The sequence below is a fragment of the Acanthochromis polyacanthus genome, chromosome 5 (genome assembly GCF_021347895.1).
Source record: "Acanthochromis polyacanthus isolate Apoly-LR-REF ecotype Palm Island chromosome 5, KAUST_Apoly_ChrSc, whole genome shotgun sequence".
In the NCBI taxonomy this organism is placed as follows: domain Eukaryota; kingdom Metazoa; phylum Chordata; class Actinopteri; family Pomacentridae; genus Acanthochromis; species Acanthochromis polyacanthus.
The window spans coordinates 23,062,307-23,086,560 of NC_067117.1; the positions used below are offsets into that span (position 1 = coordinate 23,062,307).

The 24,254-nt window shown below is 40.0% G+C and overlaps 3 protein-coding genes across 5 annotated transcripts in view; all 3 read right to left on the reverse strand.

Moving 5' to 3' along the window:
• Window positions 1-17: 17 nt before the first annotated feature.
• On the reverse strand, window positions 18-13,966 carry trpc4apa (transient receptor potential cation channel, subfamily C, member 4 associated protein a). Its single transcript, XM_022200206.2, has 18 exons — window positions 13,796-13,966; window positions 11,430-11,558; window positions 10,700-10,816; window positions 10,532-10,589; window positions 10,346-10,401; window positions 10,024-10,152; window positions 9,069-9,270; window positions 8,777-8,962; window positions 8,544-8,686; window positions 8,331-8,462; window positions 6,842-6,900; window positions 6,566-6,751; window positions 5,520-5,610; window positions 5,257-5,397; window positions 5,030-5,141; window positions 4,587-4,699; window positions 4,194-4,400; window positions 18-2,830 (listed from the first exon to the last, which is right to left on the reverse strand). The coding sequence occupies exons 1-18, from the start codon at window positions 13,919-13,921 to the stop codon at window positions 2,693-2,695; spliced, it is 2,325 nt and encodes a 774-aa protein (XP_022055898.1). The 5' UTR covers window positions 13,922-13,966; the 3' UTR covers window positions 18-2,692.
• A 2,729-nt stretch (window positions 13,967-16,695) lies between these two features.
• On the reverse strand, window positions 16,696-21,413 carry LOC110955275 (src-like-adapter 2). The gene is made up of 8 exons (XM_022200205.2): window positions 21,147-21,413; window positions 19,922-20,027; window positions 19,721-19,832; window positions 19,540-19,626; window positions 19,075-19,178; window positions 17,937-18,089; window positions 17,726-17,855; window positions 16,696-17,266 (listed from the first exon to the last, which is right to left on the reverse strand). Exons 2-8 carry the CDS (start codon window positions 19,992-19,994, stop codon window positions 17,152-17,154), a joined length of 774 nt encoding a protein of 257 aa, XP_022055897.1. The 5' UTR covers window positions 19,995-20,027; window positions 21,147-21,413; the 3' UTR covers window positions 16,696-17,151.
• A 1,521-nt stretch (window positions 21,414-22,934) lies between these two features.
• ndrg3a (ndrg family member 3a) overlaps window positions 22,935-24,254 on the reverse strand; it is a 35,343-nt gene continuing 34,023 nt past the window's right edge. For all 3 annotated transcript variants that reach the window (XM_022200203.2, XM_022200201.2, XM_022200202.2), the window contains one exon: window positions 22,935-24,032. In XM_022200203.2, coding sequence (XP_022055895.1) covers window positions 23,860-24,032 — 173 coding nt within the window. In that variant the 3' untranslated portion in view covers window positions 22,935-23,859. The remainder of the gene's footprint in view (window positions 24,033-24,254) is intronic.

The following is a 24,254-nucleotide window of genomic DNA, read 5'->3' on the forward strand; positions in this document are numbered from 1 at the left end:
ATATCCAATCCAACAGAGACAGTCTAAAGAAGAATTTATTATATCATTAGCTTGACAAACAGCTGTTAAATAAGGAAAAATGAAGTTCAATACCAGCATTAGAGGGGGAGCATGAGGGTGAGAGTTGGTTACAGAAGTGGTTATAGTAGAATGTGAAAATGAAACTTTTCTCTGCTTGGTAGTTTAAACAGAGTTACACAGAGATTAAGACTGAAGTGAAAAGATGAAAGTGAAATGCAAAATATATATATATGGGCCGCTTCCTTAAATGATCTTATGATTGAGATTTTACACCATATCATCCACTTTCAGCCTCTCTTAAATGCCGTCAGCCTTAGTGAGGCGAGATACAATCACATTTGATCAATAAAAGCACCACAGTTTTAAAATGTGTCTGGCTTCAAAATGTGTCTCATAAGGACTTCATCATGCTAAACATTACATAAGTCTACGGTTAAAGTCAAAGTTTCAGGGATCTAAAATAAAACTCAAATAGTGTGTTATAATATGCAGCATGTTCTTGGCCAAGAGGATAACATTTCAACATTTTCTATACAAACTATTAGATGAAATCTAAGGCCTAGTAGGAGCGTCACACCACATAACTGTTGAGAACCAGTTCTCTTGTGCATCTTACAGAAGGACCTCTCTCAAACTCAGATCACAAAGCTACAGAAGTCAGGGTTCAGAGATTGTTTATACAGTTGCTCCAAAGAGCTCACAACATTCATGCCATCACACCAACAGCCTCTCTGACTTCCACCGCGGATGACCGAAGCAAGAAGAGTGATGATAACACACAGTCAGTACTAAAGAACACCACTGCAGAAGAATCCTGCCTCAAACTATATTGTGATTTCAAGAAACAACAGCAAACTTTCTTGGGCATTCAACAAAGAAAACTAAGAATCCGTAAGAGAAGCACTTGTTGTGTACTTGCATTTATGCCACTGCAAAGCACAAAAGATGAACTAATTAAAAGTATGTGCACACCCATCAAGAGATTTAAGACATGCTGAATGAAAGCTAGAAAACAATCTTAATTAGCTTTAAAGCAAATAAAAGGCTTCAAACATGTAAAGAACGTGTTTGTTTGCATCCCAAGGCGGCAGAGCACAAGTAAAACTCATGGCATCAGGGGCCAACCGTAGAAATGCCCTTATACATTCACATGAACGCGTGTTATGACTCATGACATGCTGGGAGTAAATCTGTACACTTGTCATCAGAAGTGGTTTGATCTGTACGGTGTCAGGATAAAATATGAGGTAGCTGATTCATTTGTACTTATCTCAGGTTCACACTGTTTAATTTAAGACACCAAATTATCTGCTCAGCTCCGCATCTGCCGTTTCTAATAAATCAGCAGCACGTTCAGGCTATAGACATCTTTTACAGAGCTGTGCTTCACCGTTCCTCCTCAATCCGAGTTAAACATCAAGTTGTGCCATGCAAAGAAAGAGCCATCAAAACAGAAAGATTGTCATTCTCAGCTTGTGGCCAAAGACTGTGAAAAATGGCAGCTAACCAGAAAAAGTGGTGGACTTTCAATCCAAAGCTGATGATGTTGGGCTGAAGGCTAAGTCACGTAAAACAAACTGTGTGGGCTGGAACAAAAAGTCTCGTCTTAACACTAACGCCTGCATAGTTTATTCTCTTCCCAAAGCATCTCTCACAACATGGATACAAATTCTGTTACAGAATGAAGATGTTTTTAATGAACAAATGTGTTAAAATATAATAAACAATAAAAACAATTCATCTGTGCAATGTTTTATTCTACAATTTAACCAGAGCTAAAAGCCATTGTTTTGAACAAGACAAAAAGTCAATCAACAAAAATAACCTGGAAAAAAGTCGAGTCCCTGGAGTGAAGCTTCTGAAGCCACAACAGAATGGATGGTTTTAGGTACGAGGAACCCCGTGTGATATGTAGAACATGTCAGCCGGCCCTCAAGCTACCTAAATGTGCTGAGTACAGCCAGAAAGCACCATCAACAATAGCCACCTAACAAAATAGACCCACAGACAGGTTAAATGAAAATGCTCTTTTGAGAAGACCCCCTGCAAAAAAACTCCACTATCACCAGTTTGCCCCACAGGTCAGGCAGTGGAGTGGCATGGAGTCAACAGAGAGCGTGAAGGTAGTGTGAGAGTGAGGCTGGTGACTCCTGGCAGCCCTGGGACACACCACCAACCTGCACGTCTGGGTGAAAGCTCTATCTGTGGTCATTTCCAAACCAAGTCCACGTGAAAAGAATCTTTTTTTCTAACATATAATTTGTTGAATCATACATATTTTTTCATAGAATTTTGTATAGGTTATATAAAAAGCTCTATCTGAATTTCACCTAAAGCAAACAACCAATGCAGGTGTCATTTTCCAAGGTCCTTAAACTGTCCGTTATACCGTGTGGCCAATCTGGGGCGGGCTTACAGGTTTTTCTCCTCTTCCTTTGATAACTTAGTGAGAAGACGGCAGCCAGGCAAATTGCGCATCTGCTCACGTCTGTGAGGACGGCCTCCATGCGAAGGTGCAGACAGTAGACAGGTGAGATTTACATCCAGAACGCAGTCACAAAGCGCCTGGATGGCTCGGCTCAGGGGAGTCGTCACCAGCTTTAGGTGTCCATGTTCCCCGTGACCGTCTGCCCCATCCCATCCCCAGCACACTGAGTGCACACGCTGGAGGTCAATCCTCCAGCAGGTCTCTGTCCAGATCCATGAAAGGCTCATCGATGTAGCTCGCTATGGCACACAGAGAAGTCCTGTCTGAGCCCAGCAGCACTGACACCGTCTCCTTCCAGTAGCTGAAGGGGATACAGGAGCTCTGAGAGGACGGAAACCAGAGCAAAATTAGAGCAACAAAACTTATTTTATTTGCTACCAACTTCCCAGTTAGCCTTCTTATGTAAGGGACAGACTGGGAAGAATTTCACCAGTTTGCATGCTCAACTGGGAAATCAGCCTGTTTAGCTAGACGTCTACTGGATCAGTATCAACAATTACATACATAAAGTTAAATAGAAGACTTTGTCGTTGTACATGTGTCCAACAAAAATGTAATGGTTGGGTTATGAAACTTGGTCATGATTGATTTTCCTCACCAGGGGGCAGCAGAATGAGTTAAAAACACTGAAATCCCCTACAAATAGCTGTTAGCTGACAAAGAACTGCCTTTTCACACATCCAGCAGACATTGGTGCATTCAGTTAAGCAGTTTGTGAATGTAGGTCATATGTTTACTCTCCCTTTAGCTGTGTTGTCGTCCTACTCATCCCCTTACCAAAACAGACAACTCTTAAGCTGTTAAAGGCATCCTTCTATTGATCAGTTGGACACTAACTTTATCTGTGTGCTGTTTGGTGCTGATCAGGAAGTTTATGGTGCATTTAAAAGGGATTTCTCAGTGGCACAGATGGAAATAATACTGATCGGAGCAGTGAAAGTGAGAAAAAGTTATGGAGAAATGTTTTAGAACCGAGGGAAAACGTAGTTAGTGATAACTTTTTGTGAGTTTGTCACTACAGACCAACCCCAATTTCACAAACATCTGTAAGTACATTACTGTCTGCTTTCAGAGGCAAAATGATTTAGAAAACTGGGAGAAATTAGCAAAATGTGATTGAAGCTAGATCATTTCTTACCATTTCCACTGCCCTTGAACATGTGATTCCTACTGCTTTAAGAGTGCTTTTAGAAGACACTTAAGATATGAGTCATGGCCAAAGTAACAAAATTAGTTTTCTTCAGTGGAAAAGGAGGTAAAGTTCTTGATTTCCTGAATGTAAAGGAGATTTGACCTACAACAGCCCTTTCTAAAAATGCAAAACAAAGTTTTATCTATTAAGAACACAACTTGTACATTTCTACAATGAGCTGTTCCTTGGAATTTGTCCATTCTATTTGAACCACTGCTGTGTGAACCGGTTGTAAACAAATGCGTTTCAGCCTCGTCACACTCGCACTGCCCTGACACAGCACTTGGATTCTTGTTTTAACGGGCATGCAAGCATGTGATTTCTCTTTGGGAATGTTTTTAATGTGTGACAGAAAAGCCACTGAACAAGAACAACGGACACTGAGAGTAGCTTCTCATTGGCTGCTTGTGTAAACCAGCTGGTACAGCCTCTGAAAACGAAGACATTTACTGATGCTTCAGCTTATTACAGGAAAGAGGCACAGCTACTCACGTTCTCCAGACAGGTGCTGTCTTTGTCCTTGTTGAGGTAGTGGCGCTGCCAGAAGCGCAGTAGGTTGTGGAAATTGTTGAGCAGGCAGCCTGGGTACTTTTCAGCATACTCCTTCTCCCGCAGGGCATTGAGGTAGAAGGGCAGTTTAGCCTTTCTTCTTGCCAGCATCAAGATCACCAAACTGGTGTTTAAACAGCTCACATTCTCCTGCAGGAATTACAGATGGGGAAGATGGAAAAACTTTACACTGACAAACGATTTTGCTTCCTAATTAAAATGTACTTGATATGCTAATCTGACATATCTAATGTTACTAAAACAGAGTTAAATTCATTCAGCTAAATAATCAGACACTTTCTCTGAAAACAAGACAAAGAGAAAATGAAACAAGACCTGTGTGAGTGTCTGTACGTTGATGATGTTGATCAGTCGGAAGAGGAAGGACAGCCTGTTCTCAACTCTGGCCATGTAGGACAGCAGGCAGCACTCAGAAAGTACCTCTACCACTGAGGGAGAGGCAGATTACCAAAATCATTGCAAAAAGATAGCTTAAACTTGGACTCAAAACAGAAAATGATGTGACAATACTAATAAGTATGTAACATGTAAATAGTGTTTTCAGGTATCATCTGTCAACTTAAATGCAGCTTTCCGATATATTGTGTCAGCTCTAGAAGATGTTGTTTCATGGTTAACCATTTGACAAACGGAAATATTTTACTATTGGACAAAATGTGTCATGTTTATTAAATATGCTCAGACCAAATTAAACTCCCCAAAGTCCTAACTAAACACCTTAAACGTTCTGTACTGAATCAGTCAGCATCCCTGTTTACCTTTGACATCTTCAGTCTGGCTCTCAAAGCGGTCCAGCGAGAGGACGATGCAGCGCACCAGCATGTTAGAGTCCACCAGAGAACTGTTGATCTGTGTCAGGAAGGTCTGAAACTAAAAAGCAAAATCAAATACCATTAGCTGTAATTTTTTTTGGGGAAAAAAAGCACAACCATGTCGTAAAAGGGCAATACAGACAATATATTTTTATAAGACGCACAAATTCTACCTTCTCTGGAGTGTTGACGTATTTGTTGAATCTTTTGAAGGCATCGATGTTGAACTTCATGAGTTCTCCAAGCAGATCGAAGTAGCTCTGAAGGACATCTCGAGATGTACAGCCACTGTCTATGATGCAGAACAGGATGTGCTGTTGAGAGATTTAAGCAGAAAGTGAGCAGCCATTCATTTAAGCAATTGGTAAACAGGAAATTGTGCAGTGTGGACGTCTCTTTATAGGTGATGTGACAAACACTAAGGCTGTAGTTTTACCTCCAGCAGTCCCCTCTTCAGAAGGAACATTTGGTCTGCATAGGATGTGGCTCCTCTGAGGAAACTTTCCACTGCTCTTGCCTGCCAGAATCTACATTTACATAACAGAAGGAATCAGCAAAGAAGCAGAACTAGACAGACAAATCTTGAGTAATCTTTGTAACAATTTCTTCCATCTCAGTTCTGACAAAACTCAGGGCCTTGTAACCGACATCACTCCTTTTTAGCAAAGGAGGAGGTCCGTTGCTATTTTCATGATCTAATAACATCAAGACTGCTTCTAAGAATCTTGGTGTTGTTTTCGACCAACAACTGATCTTTGAATCTCCTAATACTAAGCTCACTCAGTCAGATTCCTTTCAATAGAGAAACATTGCAAAAATCAAAGTCATCAAAGTATTATCAGTCAAAGACACAAAACATCTAGTGCATGTCTTCTGTCTTCTGTTTAGACACGTGTAACTCGGAGTTGTCGGTTCCTCATCACTCCAGTTCTTGCTTCCCTTCATCACTTCCAGTAAAACATAAAATTGTCTTCAAAATGTAAATAAATTGCATAAAAAGCATTGCATGGCCTGGCCTCTGCATATACAGCTGAGTTGCTGAGCCCTTCTTTCAGCAGTCAGACTCTCCAATCATCTGATTAAGGCATGTTAGCCGTTGCCCAGTCCTATTTTAAAACCTTTTAAAATCTTTGTGGTCGTAAGTCCTCAACACAGGAGCAGCCTTTTTTAAAAAAAAAAAAAATCAAAACTCTGCTGAACTTCAGTGTAGAATATTTTGGTCCTGTGCTTCACGTTCTCTCCATTTACAATGAATTAAATATCTATATTTGTATTTATATGTGTGTATTTTATTGTATATGAGAAGCACTTTGAAACAGTGTGTTTTATAAAGTGCTATAAAATTAAAAATCAGAATCATTATTATAAAAATTGCAGAGAACATTGTGCTTTAACATGAGGATATTTAACTCTTAAAAGAAGGCACTTAATATCAACAAATTCATTTTCTACATCTTGATCTTTGCACTACGTGATGCTAACCTGAAAGACGAATCTGGAGGCTCCCTCTTCATGACAGTAAGGAGACGTGTGAGGAGGCCCTTCTTTCCATCACACACTAGACTTCTGTCTGTGTTGACCAGAGCTTCCACCTCTGGGATGTTGGCCTTCATGGATATGGCACTCAGTTCATTCAGCTCCTGGCTGTTCAGGAGGAGGTACTTGTTTCTGGAAAACAGAAACACCTTTCAGAAAATGTACATAAACATAGCATCAAAGGACACATCAGAATAAAAGTAATCAGAAATGGCTGCTTACTCATGATGATCACTGAAACTCTGAAGTAGCCGCAAGAACTGGATTTTGAAGGAGATTTCCTGCATGACGACAGTTAGAGGGTCACTGCTGAAATTCACAAGTTTCACTTAGTTGTTTGGAGTCTATTTGTTAAAGAGCAATTTGCAGGTTGGCAATGCAGTGAAGAAAAATGAGGCAAAACTAGGTTTTATAAAATTATATCTATATGTGAACTAAAATAACAGTGTAGTTTTTATAACCGTTTTATACTCGGCTCAAAACAAAGAGTTTAGTCATGTCAGCAGAACAGACAGCGCAGCCAAGCTAAGTCCAGCGTAACAGTATGAAATACGGATCAAACAGTAGTTTGACAATGAAGAGGTTAAAAATGTATATCCATACACATATAAGTGCAACTTTACTCATGAGCCTGCCAGGTATTGAGGAGATCAGAAACAGGGAAGGATTGTAAGATTTAACAGCCATCAGTGAGAAATTACAAAGTGGTGTCTGACATTTGATAATGTTAGTTCCTGTTGTGTTACATCTCACTACTGTAAAGTTTGCAATTACATATCAGGCTCCAACACAGCAGGTATTGGTTGTTCAATACTGGAGAGCTGGTACTTTAAACTGTCTTATCTCACTTATCCAACATAAATCAACACATTTTATTCTGCCACAAGTGAGTACATACAAGAGTCAGAGAGAGAAAGAGAGAAACACAGGAGTAGTAAAGAGCTGAACATTTTTAGAAGTCTGCAACCATAAAAGAGACCTACAGTGCAGATTCACATTTTCTTTGAGCTGACTCCCTGACAGATCTGTGGTTGCTGCCACCACCGGTGCCAAAACCAGAAGCTGCTGCTGATGGAACTGAAACTTCTACGTGCACCATGGGAATCATCACTAGCTATCAGTATCACACATCCTGACTGATTCTCATCTTGAACTCTCATCCCTTCCCTGATTCCATCTTATCTTGACTAACATAATCCTCCTGTCTGAAATGAGCCCTGAACAAAAGTGTGTTTTGCATTACAGATGCAGAAGTGTAGTCTCCACTCATGCAAAACTGGTCCAGGCATAAAGCTACTTTGCAGTTAGGGAAAGTGTGGACTCAGTGTCCTGACAGGCTGGAATGTTCTTAACATGCATAAACACAGTAAAATACAATGACGAAAAATTCTGAAATGCAAAGTGATTAGGAAAATATAGCCACTTTCTAAATCACAGCGAGTCAGATCCACTACTGCCTATGAGTGCACAGGACACTTTGGCAGAGACGGCTCTCTTACGTGACGTAATGTGACAGACTGTAGGCAAGAAAGTGTTTTAAAGAACTTGTTCATGTTAACTTTTGCCTTTGTGGCTAATAAAACATGAAAAATATATGCACAAACCTTCCAAACTGTCATTTCCTACAAATATTAAGTAGATATTCAGTTTAAAAAAAAAAAATCAACCTGCAAGTTGCTATTTAAAAGATTCGTGGGTTAATAGTTCATACTGGACTACAGTCGCAGTTCTCATTCTGGCCGTGCACCACATGGTTTGAAGCTGTGTATTTCCTCCAGATGAGTTTGTCAAACAGGTTGTTGAGACCTGGGATGAGACGGAACTCAGCCAGCATCTTGTGAACCTGTGAAGACACACAATACATGGGTCAGTGGAAAAACTCAGTCAATATCCCAGTTCAACCCAAAAGGAGGGAGGAGAGTACCTGGTTCCTCTGTCGGCCCATAAGGAGGACACAGAGCACATAGAGCACTTCCACTTTGTACATGATCTCATGAACGATCTTCATGGACTGGGGCAGTCGATGCCTCAGAGGGCTGGTAGCCAGAGAGCTCTCATCTGATGACTCTGCAGGTGAGAAAAATAATCCTAACATGTTAACCAAAGTCCAAAGGATTTAGGCAAAGTGAGGAAAAATCCTAACAACTGAAAGCTCACCTGTGCTGCTTTGTTCAGCCTCCTCTGTAGCCATCTGCATGAGGGCATCCAGCACCAGAGCATTGTCCAGCCACGTGTACCAGTCCTCCAGCTCCTGCAGGAAGTTGGCGCCTGTAGCTTCAGACACCTTCCTAGTGGCCAGCTTACACAGCCGCTCAATGAAACCAGGGATGTTCAGAAGGGTGACTGTGGGGAAGCAATGTTCAGAGTTCAGTTACTGATTCATTCTTCTGCAATAGAGCACCACATGGTAAGCAGTAGAACTGAGGTCTGTACACTAAAGACAGCCTACCCTGGTTGACCTCTGCTCGCGAGGGACTAGCATTGCGCTTCTGCTGAGCATTTTTGGCCAACAGGGTGTGCTTGTCATCATTTCCTACGTCAGGTTCTGAGATTGTGACAGACAGGATGCGACAGAAGTTGGCCAGCTGTTGCTGGTCAAAGCTTTGGACCAGGCCTGACAGGTTGGGGATGCCCTCTAACTGGATCATCTCCTGAAAAGTGCAAACAGATTCACTGTCATCAAATGCTGACAGAACACAGCTATGCAGCATCTTCACAAGCAACATGTTTTGAGTTTGACCCCGGCTGAATTTGATTTACTTAAACAGACTCATGGATAAAAACTACACATATTACAGTGACTTATTTTTATTTACAACTAACAGACAGTGTCTTAACTTATGGCTGAATCATCACTTTTATATAAACGTTTTCTTACTCAGTGATTTTTGAATAGTTCCTAATTTCTGTCATTTTTGGTAATTTACCGATCACAAGTACTAAAACGAAGAAAATTTGCTTTTGTCCAACTGCACCTATAAACACCATAGGAGTATTTACTAAGCCTCCACATGTGGGCGCCACAACACATTGATGGAATCACACAATTGCAGGATTTGGAAGATTTAGTGACATGATCCAATTTACAAATGACTATGAACACTTCAAGCCAAAGTCTCAGAATATACAGCTGAGGGACAGTGACTTGAACTTTGAAATAAGCACATCAAGGTTTTAAAATGAAGGCATGAATGTGATGTGAGGGACACATTCAACAATATCGGTGTCAGCACTTGGACTGGAGAACAGAACCAGCAGACAAATACACAATAGGTTCTCATTTGAACAGAAAGCGTATGATTGACTTTATGATGAAAGAAACAGGAGTGCATAAAATTATTAATTCTAAAATTAGCAGCATTTGCATTCTCATGCTGAAGATTCAATCCAAGTTTGACCCTGACCTTTTTAACTCCAAGAATATCTTCAATGAGAGTAGCAGTCTGTAGGAAAGTCTTCTTGTTTGTCATCAAGGTGAAGAGAAACAGAACAAAGTCATCCCTCGCTGCCAGGCTCTTTGTGACCCCCTCCGTCTACGAATTGAAAGAAGAAATTTTGCGTTGTTCATGTCCTGTCTATAAAAATGGTTCTGATTTGAAAAAAATATCTCAGCGCAGACAAACTTAAGAGAAAATATGTCTAGTCATACACATCAGTTAAAGTGAAGCAAGGTATGATGAACCTCTGACATTTTCAGGTATGTAAAAAATGTAATGTGATACTTACACATATACAACAGTTGTAGAGAACACTAAGGCAGTCTTTGACCAAGTCATCATTCACTGTTGTAACAGAAGCACAGATGTTATCTGTTACAGCATAACGAAAATCAAATCAATTATCATCATGTACAAATGTGTCTACTCCCCAAAAAGAAAATCTCTACAGAGATGTGATTTTAGTGTAACTTACTTTTGGGTTTTTTCTTCTGCATAGTTAGTGTAGGTCTCATCAGGATCTCCACAAGCAGCTTAAAAACAAAACAAACAGAAAAATGAGAAAATGAGTAATCAAAACAACCTCCAGGGCATCTGAATCCAACAATAACAGAATTTCAGGCATTAGGAAAGTAAAACTTACATCGACTCCACCAAAGAGGTCAAAGGTGTACGTGTTGGGGAAGGTGGATTCCTGAGCGGTCTTCCTGTCCTCCGTGACAAAGGACATGGCCTCCATGGAGAGCTGGGAAGATAAAACCTGGCGAAGAGCATTTATAATATGGCATTGTAATCATCCAGATTCCAAAATAAAACATTCAGCAATAAGTGGCTAAACTAGTAACACACACTGTAGCCACAATGAGCACGTAATACATGTGGATCATTAATGGAGTGGCTGCTCCAACAATACACCTCCATTTTCATCAATAAAACTGACTAAACCAGGCATGAGAGCAGCATGTGGTACATATGCATCAGAAATATCTGCTCTGCAAATGTAATAATAGATCAGCCTTCTATTTATATTTTTATTCAAGCTGTTCACTGCTATTTCACACAGAAACGGGTCATAAAGTATCTATTTACCTTTTTAAGCTAGTCTACCAGCTGCCCAATGTTTAATAACTTTATCCCATAGGTAGCTTGCTCTGTAGATGGTAAATTTCCTACCTTAAATATTCACAATGCTGTGCTGAGTGACTGAAGACGCAATCCCAAAACAAAAGCTTGCCCATTTTTTGCATCTAACAGTGTTACAGGTGTGGCCAGTACAGGGAAGCATTCCACAGCACATTCACTCTGCATATGTTACGCGTTCAGTGTGGCCAAAGCATCACTGTTGGATGGACTAGAGTGCACTGTGTACCTACCTTAAGAAAGCTGTGGGCATGGGAGAGGTCACTGTTGGGATGGCTGCTCTCGTAGAGCTTCTGCAGCAGAGTAGGGATGCCATGCCATTTGGCGCGTTTATCTCTCTCCTGGAGCAGGCCACCTGGGAGCTACAACACATAAAGACAGGCAACTTTAAAATAGTGCAACGTACACAGCGAAAATGCATAGCTATTTGTTTTAGGTCTACAGAGGGTTTACAGGTTCATAATGTTATTTTGGCCTCCAAGGCAAGTTTCACACAGTGTGATTCACTTATGTATAAAACATATGCATGTGTGGTCTGTCAAATATTTAACACATATGAAAACCACAGACTGAGATAGCTGCTCTTCCCATGAATTATAAGTACAACTTTTAAAAGACGAACAGATAAGGGTCAGGATTATATAAAGATTATTAACCTTCTATTAAATTAGACTTAGGAGCCACACCTTAAGTCATTTAACAGACTACGCAAGAGAATAGAAATTTAAAGCACATTCAGAACATTTTATCCGTGGAATAATTAAGAGCATAGGGCAAGACAGTTCTCATCTGCCCAGTTCACAATCATTAAAACCAAAATGTACTGTGTTGCACAAGATGCAGCAGAATCCTAAGTTCACCCTGCTGCGTATAGGATGCCAGCACTGCTGAGTTTAGTTCTTATTTAGATTAAACCCTAGTGGGGCTTTTTGAAATGAGTTTTTTGGCACAGTCACAGAAGAAAACATTCTCTATATTTACAGAAAGGATTTTCTGACTCTTCAAGTAATGAAAACACGGACTGTTTGGTTGTTAGAACAATTCTCAGTAGACAACCTCTGTTAAAAATAAAAGGCTGTAACAACAGAGTGACCATAAATATGCATTAAAAATTGTATGATAATTTCTAATCCTAGCAGACACAGTAATCTTAATAGAAACAGAATCTCCTGGCATTCTGTATTTACCCCTACAACTAATGTTTTTATCTTTTTTGCAAAGGAAAAAACAAGCCAAATAAACAGCAATCTGGCACAACTCAGCTATCATAGGCAATCCACGCAAAAAAAAAATAAAAATACAGAAAAGTTAAATCATATTAATTCATATCATTTTATCAATAACATGACTGATATCACAATACTGATATCTACTACATCTCTGTGAGCAGTCAAAGTAAGTTGATGACGTATTTTTCAAAAAGTGTGCTGCCTCCGAAAACCTCCCATTAAGATGTGATGTGTCAGCAGCACTGGCATGAAAGCAGCAGTAGTCTCAACACTCAGTGATCAGTGAGAGAAAAAGTGTCGAGGTTGATATTTATAGGGTTATATAAATATACTTTGTGTTTTTGGCACGTCTGCGTAATTTAAAAGTTGAAGTGTCACCTCCAAGAAGCACCGCGTTTCCCTGAAAACAGCAGTTCAGCAAAGAGGGTAAAAGTCACGACAGCAAAATATGCAGAAACATTGCATAAGAAAATAGAGTAAGTGGTTTTATATGGTTTGTAATGGAACGATTTAGGTCATGAGTTGATAAGGAAGAAGGTGGAAGAGACATGAAGCAGCTACATGACCAGAAATGCCCGGACAGGTGTGCCGTTCACGAGCAGAGGCACCGAAGAGAATCAAAACAGTTGACGTAAACTGTCGCTAACGTTAAACCCAAACCAGCTCAACGAATACGGTTTTCAAAGTTACAAATGTCGTTTAAATGTCTGCATGTGTTAAATAAAAGTAAACTTGCCAACGTTAAGTTGCTCTAACAGCTGTTGTGGCGCATCCATTTATGGAAACGATAGTTATTGTGGTTAGTGTGTCGTTACGTAATCACCTGAGCTGTTCAGCTGGCTTAGCTAGCTAGCTGACGTTACCCGTTAGCAACATTAGCAAACGATACTGTCGTTGATTGGGAGATTTAAACATTACAAGAATTACACTACTGGCTCTCTAGTAACACTGACACTACGGCACCCGAAATAAACAACAATAGTCAGAGAAAGTTAGCTTCAGAGCATTTTATATCGTATTTAACCTGGCCTGTAATGCTAAGCTAACATAGAGCTAACAACAAAAGACCCACTCGCAGCGGAGCATTTCTTCAAACACTTGCTGTACTGATAACGTTGTTTTAGCTTGTCAGCGAGCAAATAAGGCTCCCTAGAAGTCAGCTATATTAAGATTTAAGATGTGCGTTTCATAAAAAGCCCGTAATGTTTCAGCTAGTTGTGAAGCTAAAGCTGACAGAAGCGACTACATCTCCAGTGAAGTCACCAGGACAACGTCTTCATTTTCAGGCTTGATTCCAAGCGCAAGTCCCTGGTCTCAGTCGACCAACTTTCGGGCGTCTCAACTGTCGAAGCAGGCGTCGTTTCTCTTACCTGTGTCCCTCGGCTGAAACCCTGGCCAGTAATCTTACTGGCCGTGAACTTTGTGACGATATTGCTGCTGCAATTTCTTCGTTTTCCTCCAGTACAAGGGGACTCGGACCCCAGAAGCGTCGCCATTATTTCTTCTTCCTGAACTGAGCTGTTCGGGCAGGAAGAGGAAGGCTTTGATGAATTATTGGACGTAATTAAGCGGCATCTGCTGGCAGAGAAGCTGCAAGACACCGCAAGAAAAAAACATCTTACTATGGCTCAGTCCGTGTCAGAACACACACAGGTCAGGAAATATGTTCCTGTACTGTTTTGGATTTTTTTTTGGCCCAAAGATCAAAATATGTTAAACATTTTAGCTGAATTGTGAGAATTTCAACTCATACAGCAATTTAATTTAGTGAGATCTAAGCAGATCGAAATGGCCAAATGGCTCCACAGAGGGTACATTTTTAATTACTGGCGCATGGAAATAGAACAAAAGAATGAATGAATGAATGAATGAATTTATTTTGGTCAGACACTTCAACACATTATATTCTCAATTTCATCATCATCAAAGTGCAATATTTTTAAGCAAGGGTTGTATATATGATGTTATATCAGGCATAACATTGTGACCACCTGCCTAATATTGTGTTGGTGTCCTTTATGCTGCTGAAACTCCTCTGACCCAGTGGGGCATGGACACAAGACCTCTGGGGAGATGGTGGCAGTGAATTCTGTCGGTCCTGTGGGTTGCAGGGTGGGACCTACCTAGAGGCTTATACTGGTGCATTCCACAGATGCTTAGTAAGATTTGGATCTGGGGAGTGTGGAACCCGGATGAACACCTTAGCTCTGTCATGTTCCCCGGGCCACTCCTGAGCAGAATTGTGGTGTGTCGGGGTGCGTTGTCCTGCTGAGGGTGGCAACTGCCATCAAGCATTCCCATGGGGGGTTGCTTTATCTGCAGTGCTTAGATAGGTGGTACATGTCAAACATCCACATGAATGTCAGGACTCAAGGTTTCCCAGCAGAACGTTGCATTATAACAAGGTAATCGATGTTATTCACTTCACCTGTCAGTGGTCATAATGTTGTATTTTTTGCTCTTAACATGCCAGAATGGTGATATGGAGTCATTCAAATGAACATAAAAACTGATGTGCAAAGGGTTCAAATGGCCTCCATCTAATTATATCTATTGGTTGCTCGTGATACATATCTGTCACCAGCAAAGGAGGCAAAGACAGTCCAAACTAAGACCAACTGAAACACTGAAACCTCTGCAAATAAATGTAATGTTATTCCATTGAGAAATAATGGCTCTTTTGTATTGCTTTCTTTCAGTACAGTACTGATCTCATCATTCATTTGTCTTGTTGTTACAGCACTCGCCATGATGTGATTCAATAAATAGGAGATTTTTTTGGGATGTCTGTCTGATTATCATCACTTTCCATGTTCAGTGTTCATTTTAAGTGAATGCATGGGAGCATTCAGTGAGAAAAATAAGGCTCATATGTTGTTAAAGTTTAACATGAAGACAGCATGAAACCACCTTCAAACTTTGTACATATAATGACAATATACAGACCTCTATACACACCGGTGTTTGTGTTCTTGCGAATGACTCCACATTTTCATTTTGCCATGCCATAACAGCAAACACACTGGACCCTTGGCTCACAATACTTAACACACAACGAGTTCTACTGATGTTAGGGGCCTCAAATAGTGGTGAAATGTCTGAAATATGTTTTTAGTTGTATGGAAAAGCAGTCATTATAGCAGCCTTAGCAGCAGCAGTGATCACAGTTGTATCCGGAGCAGCGTTGGCATTAGCTCCACAAAAGTGTTGCTCTGATGTTTTCACATATTATAAAGAAAGTATTTGTTGTTTTTTTGCTAAAACTAATGGAGGTACTTCTCTGTGAATCTCATGTAAACAATAAAGATATGTGTAAAAGTGTACAGAGGTTCATTTTGCACTTCAAAATATTACACCAACCTACCTCAGAATTATTTTTCACTTTCTTCATATCATTAAAATTGAATTATTTCTGTTTTTAGATTAGCAGATGGCTTCCATCCAAGAACAGACCTGAAATGAAAATTGATAATGTGTAGTGGTTAAAAAGAGAATTATACTGAAATGGGTTGTTACCCCAGTCGGGATTTTACCCTAGTTTATACCCAAACAGTAGTGTTGTAGTTTACGCAGCAATAGTGGGAAATAGAAGGGTTATATTGAACATTATGTCTAAGCATTGTGATCCGTAAATCACATTGTACACTCTCCCAAAAAGAAATAATAATATACATATGATATATATTAATACTATATTCTCTTAGCTACAATTCTATACAGTCATCTGTTGTTTGAAACATGTTCTTCCACTGAACCTTTAAACATTTTGATAGTTCTAACTACATGTAATCTCACACCAGCACCACAGGCAGTCAGATACCAGTTCCTTCTTACTAGCTGATGTTGATTTATTTTTTGTACGCCGTTCATAACTGGTAAACTGTTTTTACATCCTGTGAAAGGGCCTTGGTTCAGCATTTCTCTGTGTGGTGTTTGTCATGTGATGCCCCTGCAGGCCAGAGAGAGAAAATAATGCAGGTACTCAGCGTTGCACAACCTGCGATGATTGCAGCTATAATCTGTTCCATTGTGTGAATGTGAGTCTGACCCTGAAAGAGGCACATGCTGGTACATGTTGGAGTGTTTTTACTGTCTGTAGCCAACTGAAATAAAGCCCTTTTATATTTTTAAACTCATCTTAATACCCTGGACTTTGATATTTTAGGACATTTTTTTCTTTCGCCCCTCTTCATTTTTATTCCCTTTTATGAGCACCAGTGTTTGAAGGACACCTCCTTCAGGACAATTTCAATAAAATGCAGACCAGAGCTTTTCTTTGTGAGATTATACTCGTATATTTTGCACATTCACCACATAGGTAATATATTCCATTGGATTCCAATAACATAATCATGACAATATCATATTACAACAATATCACCACATATTATTACATTCAAACCGCATGTGAATATTAGGTTATAATAAAAGAAAACATTCAAATGGGAGCAAATGTCTCATTGACTTTAAGTTTTCAGCTCACACCTCACCTGTATGTCTCTTTGGACACACAAAACAGTCCTCTAGCTGACACAGTTTGCCCATATCTCTGAACAGTGTAGTGTCTGAGCCCTCCTGTTCCTCCAGAGCAGCCCACAGGCGTTATATTTGGGCCTGCTGACGGCCTCTAGCATTGGCTTGCCCGAGCCGCAGCTGAGACAGGACAGTATCTGACTCCAGTCCATCTGTCTGACTTTGTTTTCTCAGACCGACCCGCTGTGTTTCCTCAGGTGTCCCAGCTGTTGTCTGTCATTTGGAGGTAGGAGCTGATGGCCTCCCTCAGACCCTCGCTCACCAGAGAGTTGTCTGACTCCGATCTCTTCCTTCTTAAAATCACTGACCTGGAGAGGACAGAGAGAGGATTTGAATGAGTAAAGAGATTACAATTTCGGATGTGCTACAATTTAAGTTTCGTGAAAATGTCCCAAACATGCCTGCATTGTCTTGAAACATATAAATTAACGTGTAAACAGGGACAGATGTAGCTTTGTAATAAATAGCTAAATCCAACCTGCTCTGTCTTAGTTACATACAGTCACACCTGGCACCTACCCAGTGCAACCAGTCTTATCTGTTGGCATATCTGCTGGTGTTTACACGCTCCTCTAACCAGTTTACTCAGCACTCAGCACCACACATTACTGTGGAGTTTTTGGGACACAGTGTCAACAAAAGCTGAAAATGATACGCTTCGCTAAGACAGGGCTGCCAGGTGCTCATGCAGTGCTAAAAACTGAGCAACACAGTGACATCTTGTGGCATTCATGAGCAGAAGCAAAGCCACAGAGAGTCTGCCACACCTGCTAATGTCCTTCCAGTTGATGGTGGGCCTCCTGATAGTCGTTGGAACAGGCCTGGCCTCTCTAGCGTTGTCTAACCCCTGGATGAAGCAAGGCACCGTGAGCCGACAGCACAGTCCATCTGCACATTCTGTAGAAGGAGGCGGCCTTTTAGTATATTAGTCTTTGGTGCATTCATTTAAGAAAAGAGGGTCACAACCACGGCACAAACCTGAGTAGTGATCCACCAGCTGGTGCAGGCAGGAGAATGTGAGTCTTGGAGATATGTAGAACCAGCCGTTGGGGAGGACGGAGATGCGGTAGTGCTTCACACAGTCCTGGTAGGAAGAGCTGGTTCTCCTCAGGACAGACAGCGAGTAGCAATCTGAAGACAGACACAACAACAGTTAGAATATAATGGTGCTGATTCTTAAGTTTGCATTCATATCTATCACTCAGTTTGATCTTAATACAAGGCAAATTGAATGACTGCGTTTGTCACAATGTAATCTACACTACTGTTTAAATAGCAGAAGTTGCATTTTAATTTAAATTATCTCGTCCAACTAACACACACATAGTATTATTACAATGTTGGGCTCAGAGGTCGATGAGTTGCTCTAATCATTTCCTTATACTACATTACTGCACAGTGCAAATTCTTTATTCAAAGAGTAAAAATACAGCATGCATGTAACTCGATTATCGCCATATTAATATTTATTATAATTTATACTCATTTTTATTTTCTTAATACACAGTAAATGATTTAGTATTTATTGCTTCGATTTTTTTGACTTATTATTATAATATTTTTATATATTTTTGTACTTATGTTTATCCTTTATTTTTTTCTACTGCTTAGATTTCAGCAAATGTATGTGCGATTTTCCCCTCTGGAATCAATAAAGTATTTCTGATTCTGATGCATTTATGTATCAAAAGTAAAAGATTTTGCAAAAGAAACTGCACTCTGCGACTGATAAGTTATTATATATTATATTGTTAGATTGTTAATATGGATGTATCGGTGCATATGTTGCATTTTAATGTTGAACTTTAGTACTGACAGATCTTTGGAGGGAATCTGTGCCATTTTCTTTTATTATTTTTATGTTGAGGTTTAATCATTAACAAATGAGTGCATGTTATAACTGCATGCCTTTTTAAATGATGCTTTATGTCAGATAAATTAATTGGAACACCTCTGAGTTGAGTATAAAGTAGTGTAAGATAGAAATACTCAACCAAATTGCAAACACCTCAGAACTGCAGCATTTAAATGAATATGTATATAATCACTTAACACCACAGGTTGAGTCTGGATTGAATCTTTTATGATGCAATTTGAAAAGAAAAACTTCTCTAACCTCTGCTTGTTTCTGACTCCCGGATCAAGAAGGCTCCGCTCTGGTTATCAGGATGCATGAGCAGCTCCACCGCCTTGTACCTGCTGATGCCCGAGAACAGCCACCTGCACAAAACAAAGATCCACATGTTCAGAGCAGCAGCACAATAAGACAAAAGAGCATCATGCTGACAAAAGAGAAATATATATTTTGCATTTGTCTTTAAATTTGGAACATCCGCTGGAACAACATCAGAGCACATTTCGCCACCGGAGGAGGACCGAAACTGCAGGAGGCAGAGGCTGATCGAGTCACTGGAGAGTTCCAAACATCTGTCTCCAGTGAGGTAAAGTTCACCTACACCAAGACCCCTCCCACTCTGCAGGGAACCCCCCTCCTTTCAGTTCTTCTGCTCTTTAGTACAACTCCTCTGCTTTCTCAGATCAGCAATGACTCAAAGCACATGTCCTCCTGAAGTGAACTCACCTGTTAGTCACTTTGGCTGTATAATTGGTGGGGATGTAGCTCTCGTGGCCTGTTGTTGTGGATCTCACCATCATGAAATCACCATCGCTGTTTGATAAAAACAAAAACAAGCCGTCATGACTAAATGTGTCTCTCTAGATGAAACCGCAGGTGAAGGTGAAGCAGTAGCTGCAACTCTTACTCTGATATGACGGTTAGTCTTTCCCCGATGCACATGGTCAGCTCTCTGTGTCCAAATGAAGGGTAGTCATGGAGGGACACAGTCACGCTTTCCTGGAGGTCTGCAGAGAGGTCTGCAGAAAGGTGGAGACATTGGAAGTTACTTTTTTTTTTTCATTAGTTTGAATTTATTTATGTATTACTCTCTTGGGACTGAACCGACCTGGAGACTCAGATTCACGTGGATTTTCAAGTATAGTCCGGTTTGATCGACATCTAGTGGGGCAGATCCCCATGTTCTTTGGCTTCTTGGTGATTTAAAATGTCTGCTGTGGATTTAAAAGAAGAAGAAAAAGAACAGAGAGAGAGATTAGACAAATGAGGCCTAATTAGAAAATGATCTGTATTAAAAGCCCTTCAATAACTAATCTTCATAATTTCATCTTCCTCCAGTTATCAGATTATGACTACATCAGTGAACCCTCCTGTTGTCCTCATTTAGAGGCACCAAAAAAATATTGTTTCCTTGTCTGAAAAAATACAAAAATTCAGCAAAAAAAGTTCCCCAAATGTCTGAAAATTTGCAAAACCTTCAGGAAGAAATACTTTTTTCCAATAATTCCAATAATTCCTTAACAATTTCCTTTAAAACTTTTGTTTAAAACAAATACCCCAACTTTGGCAAAAAAAATTCTTATATTTTCAAAAAATGAGTAAAAATCTTCCCCAAAAAATCCTAAAAATATCTAAAGTGATTAAATATATATCAGTAAAGCTTCTAATATTTTCTTTAAGAACATTCACATAAAAACCAACCAAAATCCAGAGAAATTTGCTGGATTTTGGTTGGTTTTTATGTGAATGTTCTCAAAGAAACATTTTTAAAAGTTCTTTTTTCCACCAAAAAATGTTCAAAGATTTCCCAGAAATGTTGAAAATGTAGACATCAGAAGTTTCACTGTGAAAATAAACATATTTTTCCACATTTTCAAATTTTAAAACGGTTCAATTTTGACCCGCCAGACGACACAAGGGTTAACCGACTCACAGGAGCCGTATATTATTTTGCAACCAGGCAACTAGACCGAGATGATACAGGAAGACGCCTAACCACAACAAGAGTCTTGAATATCCTGTGTTAAATTTCCACTGAAAAACATGCATGCCAGGAATAAGATTTACTCCCCACGAGAGCAGAAAAATTCAAATCTAATGAAGCAGACAATTTTTTTTTCTTTTTAACTGTGGTAATAATGATAAAATATCTTAAATAATGTTCACAAAATACAAACCAGTAATTAATTTCTCTGTTTATTTTCAGTGCATGGTCATTTCTGAGTGATAAGAGTTGATATTTTATGTAACAAAACCTATCAAGCAATGTGTTTGTAATGTCCTGGATGTAGAAAGTCACCTAAAAAATGAAAGAAAAGAAGTGACTTACTCACCTCCTTCAATTCTTGTTTGAAAAGCCAGGAAAGAGTATTCTGCAGGAGTAGTTAGATAAATTCCTCTCACAGCAGCAAGTAAATTCCAAGTCTTCTTGATGAAAAATGCTTGCTGCCTTCAGCACACACACGTTGGGCCTGTCATACGTGTAATAGATCAGGTTTCCACTGAGGCCTGCTGATCAATCAGAGTGACTATGCTCCCTCCTCTGATCTGTTCCCATCAGTGTTGTTGCAGCTGTTCATAGAGTGGGCTGACTGAAGAGAGGAGGCCTTTTTGTGTGTCGCACAGCTGCAGCTTCCTGTGACGCTCAACTGTGACATCCTGACTCAGATCAAGATGCACTGATCGCTCACAGACAGGGCTGTTTTCAAGTGGAGCCAGAAGCGCATCACTTGTTTATGGAATGAACTGTACATCTACGTAAGCAGCATTTACGTGCACATGTACAGGCAACTTGTGGTGCAATGTTGTGGGCTGAAGTAGTGATTTCATGTCATGGCGTCAGTAAACGTTTAAATATACGTACACTGGACAAACTGCATTCACCGGCCAGTCTGATTAGTAGAAATCAGTGACCATATTTTCCTTATCAGCTCAGTGCTCTCATTATTATTATTCCTCGTGTGGAAATGTTAAAAGCTAAGATCAAACTTCTGCAGAATAATGATGAAGGCTGCCATGATTTATCAGCAGTCATCCATCATGCTGACACTGCAGAGTCAATGAAACAGAGCAGCAGTGACTCCGGCTGGCATTAAGAGCCTTTTGTATCTGTGAATCAACTCGCTGTGAAAGGTTAAAGAAAAGTAACAACTGATTTTTATGATGAATCATTTATTTTTTGCCAACTGTGCAGTCCTAATGCATATTCATTTATGAATACTTGAAATGGCAAGAAAACAACCCACAGGATTATTGTGTTTTGTCTGAGAAGAGTTCCGATCTCTAATCAGATGTACTGTGAAGTCAGAACATGATATCAGATGTGCTTCTTGAGAAGCAAAAGGGCAACTCTGCTGTGAATGGAAACAGTAAACCAAGAACTGATCAGATTGGTGCTGAATCACCACGGCAGCCTGTTGGTGCAGATGGAAGGAACATTTAATCAACAATTAAATCATTCCACACTGTTGTGGCTTATCTTTCTAAAATTGGTTCACCAAATACTACCAGTTGTCACGATGCATGTTTGATCATTTTTAAAATGCAGGTGCATCGTGTTAAATGCTTTTGATTTTAGCACACATTGGCTTGGACACAGTGTACGGGAGTACAGTCCAGTCTAGCTGGGCTAATATTCTGATCAGATGATTGCTACATGACATATTGTTATGCTGGTACAGATATTTTAGTTTCCACCTCTCTACTTAGTTAGCGAGGTTAACTTCTCTGCAGTGCTGCAGTGGAAAACAGAATGATGCTGTAAGAGAAGCCTCAGTGGCTGATATGATTCCCACAGTAACACTTCGTGACATTTTGTGCATCTCTTTGGTTGGAAGATAATCTTATCACATTTGCAGAACAGCTGATCAATGTTTTTTTTTTCTTATGTGTGCTAAATATAGATAACCTTATTTCTGACAACAGCAGTTATAGCCGGCTGAGGAAATAAGAGCCACTGTGGTTGGAAACTAACTCACCACAGTCACCTCACTTTTCCACTAACACAAGCACTCGCTGCTCTGAAACGTACTTTCTCTTTCTGTCAGTCAGTCTACTACATTAGATGCAGCTGTTGCATGTATTGGCAATGTATTGATAAATTAAAAACGCTGGACATGTCCTCATCTTGTAGCTTTATTCAGTAGTAATATAAATGAGCTGAATAAGCAGACAGTGAGAAGCACCTCTTGGCCCCCATATGAGGAGACTCATACTTTTCACATCCGATCCCACTTGTTAAAGGTTGTTAAAACATTACTGAATAATCTATTCAACTGAACAAAAACATCAACACAAAGCAGAAAGAAAAAAAAAACAAAGGAGATGGTGAGTTCAATTACAAAAAATAATCCAAAGACAATGAATGCATTGTGAAGTGAGACACAACCGAATGTTCAAGAGCAACTCTACAAAGTTTTGACTTAGGTTTGCTTAGTGTGCTACAGTATGCAATGCTACTTCCACGTACCATCACGTCAACATTTTAAGTGTGCACTGCAGTTGTATTTCTGCTGCAACTGTAGATTCAGTGATCTTTCTGTAGACTTTGTGACTAATTCGCATTGCAGCAAGTTTGGAAATAAAACAAAGATATAATGACTCACAATCAATGTAGTCAACATGTTAAGAGTTTTAAAAAAAATGTTATTTTGAACACATGGAGGGTTTCTAAAGCATGTGAAGACATTCAAAACAAAGACAATGTGAAAAAAATAAATACAAGGTTGGACAGCTGAGTCACATGGTCAATGACATGGTTTAACCACTGGAATATACAACACATCTGAATGTAGCGATGGTTTCTGACAGGAATGTGACTTTGACAGTGTACTTAATATAATATTTTATAATATGCATCTGTTAATATATTCATTGCATCCTCCTTTCTAATCACATAGGTCATTACAGAGTTTCCTGGCAATGAGTTGCTCAGGAGAGAGAAAGAGAGAGGGGGGTAAGAGAAACAGAGAGAGAGAGAGAGCGAGAGAGAGAGGGGGGGAGAGGGCACATAAGTTACTATGGGAGAGTGCAGGGACAGAGTGGGGTTTAGCAGGAGACCTCCATGGTCTGGGGCCTGGCCTGGCTGTCCAGGGCCCCGGTGGCGCTGCCCTCCAGCAGACTGTTGAGGTTGTTGCGGCTGCGACTGCTGTCCATGGAGGTGATGCTGGAAGAGGAGGTGGTACGAGAGCGAGCCAGACGAGTCATTCCTGCTGACGGCACTGAAACAGAGAAACAGGCGTTGATATTCCAGTCACACAGCACACAGGCTCAGTGGGTGGAGTACAGATACCCAGATACGACAACAGGAAACACAGTGCTTACCATGCAAATAGTTCTCAAACATGGAGACTAATCAAATGAAAGAAATGTTTAACAGAAAACTGCTGAATGCATCTACTGAAAGAAATAATGAAAGAAATACAACAGCAGAATACAGCATT

Excerpts from the sequence above, each read along its gene's own strand:
- trpc4apa (XM_022200206.2), bottom strand. The coding sequence starts at position 13,921 with ATGGCGACGCTTCTGGGGTCCGAGTCCCCTTGTACTGGAGGAAAACGA. Across the intron at positions 10,590-10,699 it reads ACCTCTTTGGTGGAGTCGAT|CTGCTTGTGGAGATCCTGAT; the intron begins GTAAGTTTTACT and ends TTTGTTTTTAAG. Across the intron at positions 2,831-4,193 it reads ACAGCACCTGTCTGGAGAAC|AGCTCCTGTATCCCCTTCAG; the intron begins GTGAGTAGCTGT and ends CCGTCCTCTCAG.
- LOC110955275 (XM_022200205.2), bottom strand. The coding sequence starts at position 19,994 with ATGGGGATCTGCCCCACTAGATGTCGATCAAACCGGACTATACTTGAA. Across the intron at positions 19,833-19,921 it reads ACGTGAATCTGAGTCTCCAG|ACCTCTCTGCAGACCTCCAG; the intron begins GTCGGTTCAGTC and ends ACCTTTCTGCAG. Across the intron at positions 18,090-19,074 it reads GGAGTCAGAAACAAGCAGAG|ATTGCTACTCGCTGTCTGTC; the intron begins GTTAGAGAAGTT and ends GTCTGTCTTCAG.